Raw genomic sequence first — 2,690 nt, forward strand, 5'->3', positions numbered from 1 at the left:
GGTCTATGACTATGAGAGAAATTTTAATTTAAGTATGTAAATAAATGTTTATGTTGTGGAGGTTCGCCGTCATAAAATTCGCCCCGGATAGCGCCGGTGCTGTAAAGCGTCAGCCTCACCCTCCAGCTAAAGTTCCATGCCAAAGGACACCTGAAATATTCCACTGAAACATTTTGCCTCTACACTCTATACCCTTCTCTTGAAAGAAACTTGTGAGCAACGCTCCATCGCAACGCTTTAGAATAAACGTTCAAGTTTCGTCCGTGATTATCACGACGTTCCGTTACGTCACCACGTCGAAGACATTTTATCGTGATTTTTACCCATTTTGTCACATCAAGTAATTTGAAAAATTTGTCAATTTTCATCAAACATTATGTTGAATCTTTACCTCCATTCCTACTCAGTAACAAATTTGGGAGTACGCGCGGGAAAATAGGAGTACATCGTACGCATATCTTCACACAGTGATAATGTTAATGTTATCAACAGTGAGGATACCACAGCCATGGTTGTATGTAACCACTTTTTAACTATGATTGGTGATCACACGACGTCGTTTTTATAACATTGCATGTCTTCTCCTTCACTTCCATGACCATATTATAGTCCATATATATTTTCCTTGGGCACGCTTCCTGGAAGCAGCTTCCATTTTGTATTGTAGACATTATAGTTGCTAGTTAATAGTTATTACAGTTGCCGACTGCCGTCTTGCTCTGTTGACGTCTGAGTCTATCGCTCTGTACTCCACTACAGTCTACAATATTACTTTATAATATTGTTGTTCGATTTTTGCTTTCAACGCTTATACCGTATACGTCGTGTTACGTAAACTGTCGATCGGTTTCACATTTACGTTGAAATATTAATCGAATTTCAACGCCGACGTGTAATTTTAAAACAAATAAAATTCGAAGAATTACGTTGAACTCTCATCCGTTTACTTAATATAGCTGAAGTTAACCGAATTTCTCGTAACTAGAGAGACTATAGTTTTATCTACTCCTGTTATTTAAATTGAAAATCTTCCGACATCAAACGACAAAAAATGGCTAAAAATATGAATGTGTAAGTACACTTAAACTCATAGGATTTAACCTCATAAAGTTTTTTTCTCAACTGTCAATAGCATACCTGTATAATATACGTAACCATTATAATCGTTATTCAAATATAATGAATTATGATATTGATAAAGGTATAAACTAATAGTACATATCTATATTTATCCTAATGAATAATAATAAATAATAATAAATGTTGATACTTATCACAATATATTTAGTATTAAATGAAACATACTAACCATACTTTTTATTTTTTTAGAGCATCTAAAAAAGCGATGAAGACTAAAAAATTAGATTCAAGTTCTGAAGACTTTTGTGCTGGTGTAGACATTAAAGATTATTCTAAGTGTTCGGGTTGTACAAATTGGGATGAAAATTTGACAGGTTGTTCGATTTGTAAAAGGACCTATCACGATAATTGCCATGTTCCTTATCTTTCTTTTATAATGACGTAATAATTTATATTGTATTTGTTTTAATGTATTATCTTTTAAAATATTATGGCTAATGCATTATGTACATTTTAGGAACTCTTCAAAAACTTGGAAATGTACAATGTGTATTGACATAGAACATGTATCGAAAGTCATGAAAAAGGGAACAAGTGATCCCGATAAAAAAACTCTCAATGAATATGAACTAAAAATGGCAGCACGCATATTATTAGAGTTGCTTTGCGATGGGATAAATAGTTATCCATTTATGGAATGTCCATCTCCTATTATAGTGAGTTTTAATTACCTATAATCTATTTATTACAAAAACTTTTATGTGTTTTTGACCAGATGTTGAATATTTCTATCAGAATAACTGTATTATTTGTATATATTTTTTAGCACCCTGATTACTATCAAGTGATTTGTCTACCAGTGTCATTAAATTCTGTAAAAAGAAAATTGTTATCTAAAATACATTACTATACATCATTTGCTGATGTAATAAAAGATATTAAAAGAATTTATTCAAACTATGTACTCTATTACACGGTAAGCATCATGGATAAATAAAAATTATGATTTACAAAACCATTGTATGTAATTATTGTACTGAAAACTATATACTTAACATGGAAACATTAATGATTTCAATCGTTTTTTTTTAATATTTTAGGAAAATGATCCACTTTATTTCAAGGTTCAGGAGCAAGAAAAAAAGTTAAACGAAATGCTTTCTAAATGGGTGCCACAATATAAATAGATCCAGTTAACTCATTTGAATAAGTATGAAAATAAATGCATAGATTGGTGGTTTGGTTCTTTTTATTTTATCTGGGTACTTTTAAATTTTTTTTATGAAATATGCTTTTTTTAATATTTTATCACTATTAATATCTTATTAAATGTAAATGCAACTTGAATAAAATTTATATTTATTTTAAACTTTTATAATTAAAATTAATAGCCTATTTTTGTATTTTTTTAGGTATGTAAGTTATTTTTTATAAATAAAATATTAAGGTGTATTAATAAAGTTTAGTAATTATGTCTAATGTAATTTTAATTAGAATACATATTTATAATTTCAAAAATATTCATATAAATATTTTTTTTTCACATTCAATGTATAATATTATTAAATGTGAAGTATGAAATAAAACGTTTTTCTAATTTAAACTGCTCT

The 2,690-nt window shown here is 29.1% G+C and overlaps 1 protein-coding gene across 1 annotated transcript; it reads left to right on the top strand.

Annotated features, from left to right (window-relative positions):
• Positions 1–667: 667 nt before the first annotated feature.
• On the top strand, positions 668–2,361 carry LOC112600273 (E3 ubiquitin-protein ligase TRIM33-like). The gene is made up of 5 exons (XM_025347457.1): positions 668–1,071; positions 1,330–1,521; positions 1,598–1,796; positions 1,907–2,056; positions 2,181–2,361. The coding sequence occupies exons 1-5, from the start codon at positions 1,052–1,054 to the stop codon at positions 2,265–2,267; spliced, it is 648 nt and encodes a 215-aa protein (XP_025203242.1). The 5' UTR covers positions 668–1,051; the 3' UTR covers positions 2,268–2,361.
• The last annotated feature ends 329 nt before the right edge of the window (positions 2,362–2,690 follow it).

This window comes from Melanaphis sacchari, unplaced genomic scaffold (genome assembly GCF_002803265.2).
Source record: "Melanaphis sacchari strain LSU unplaced genomic scaffold, SCAv2.0 Contig62_pilon_pilon, whole genome shotgun sequence".
NCBI lineage: Eukaryota > Metazoa > Arthropoda > Insecta > Hemiptera > Aphididae > Melanaphis > Melanaphis sacchari.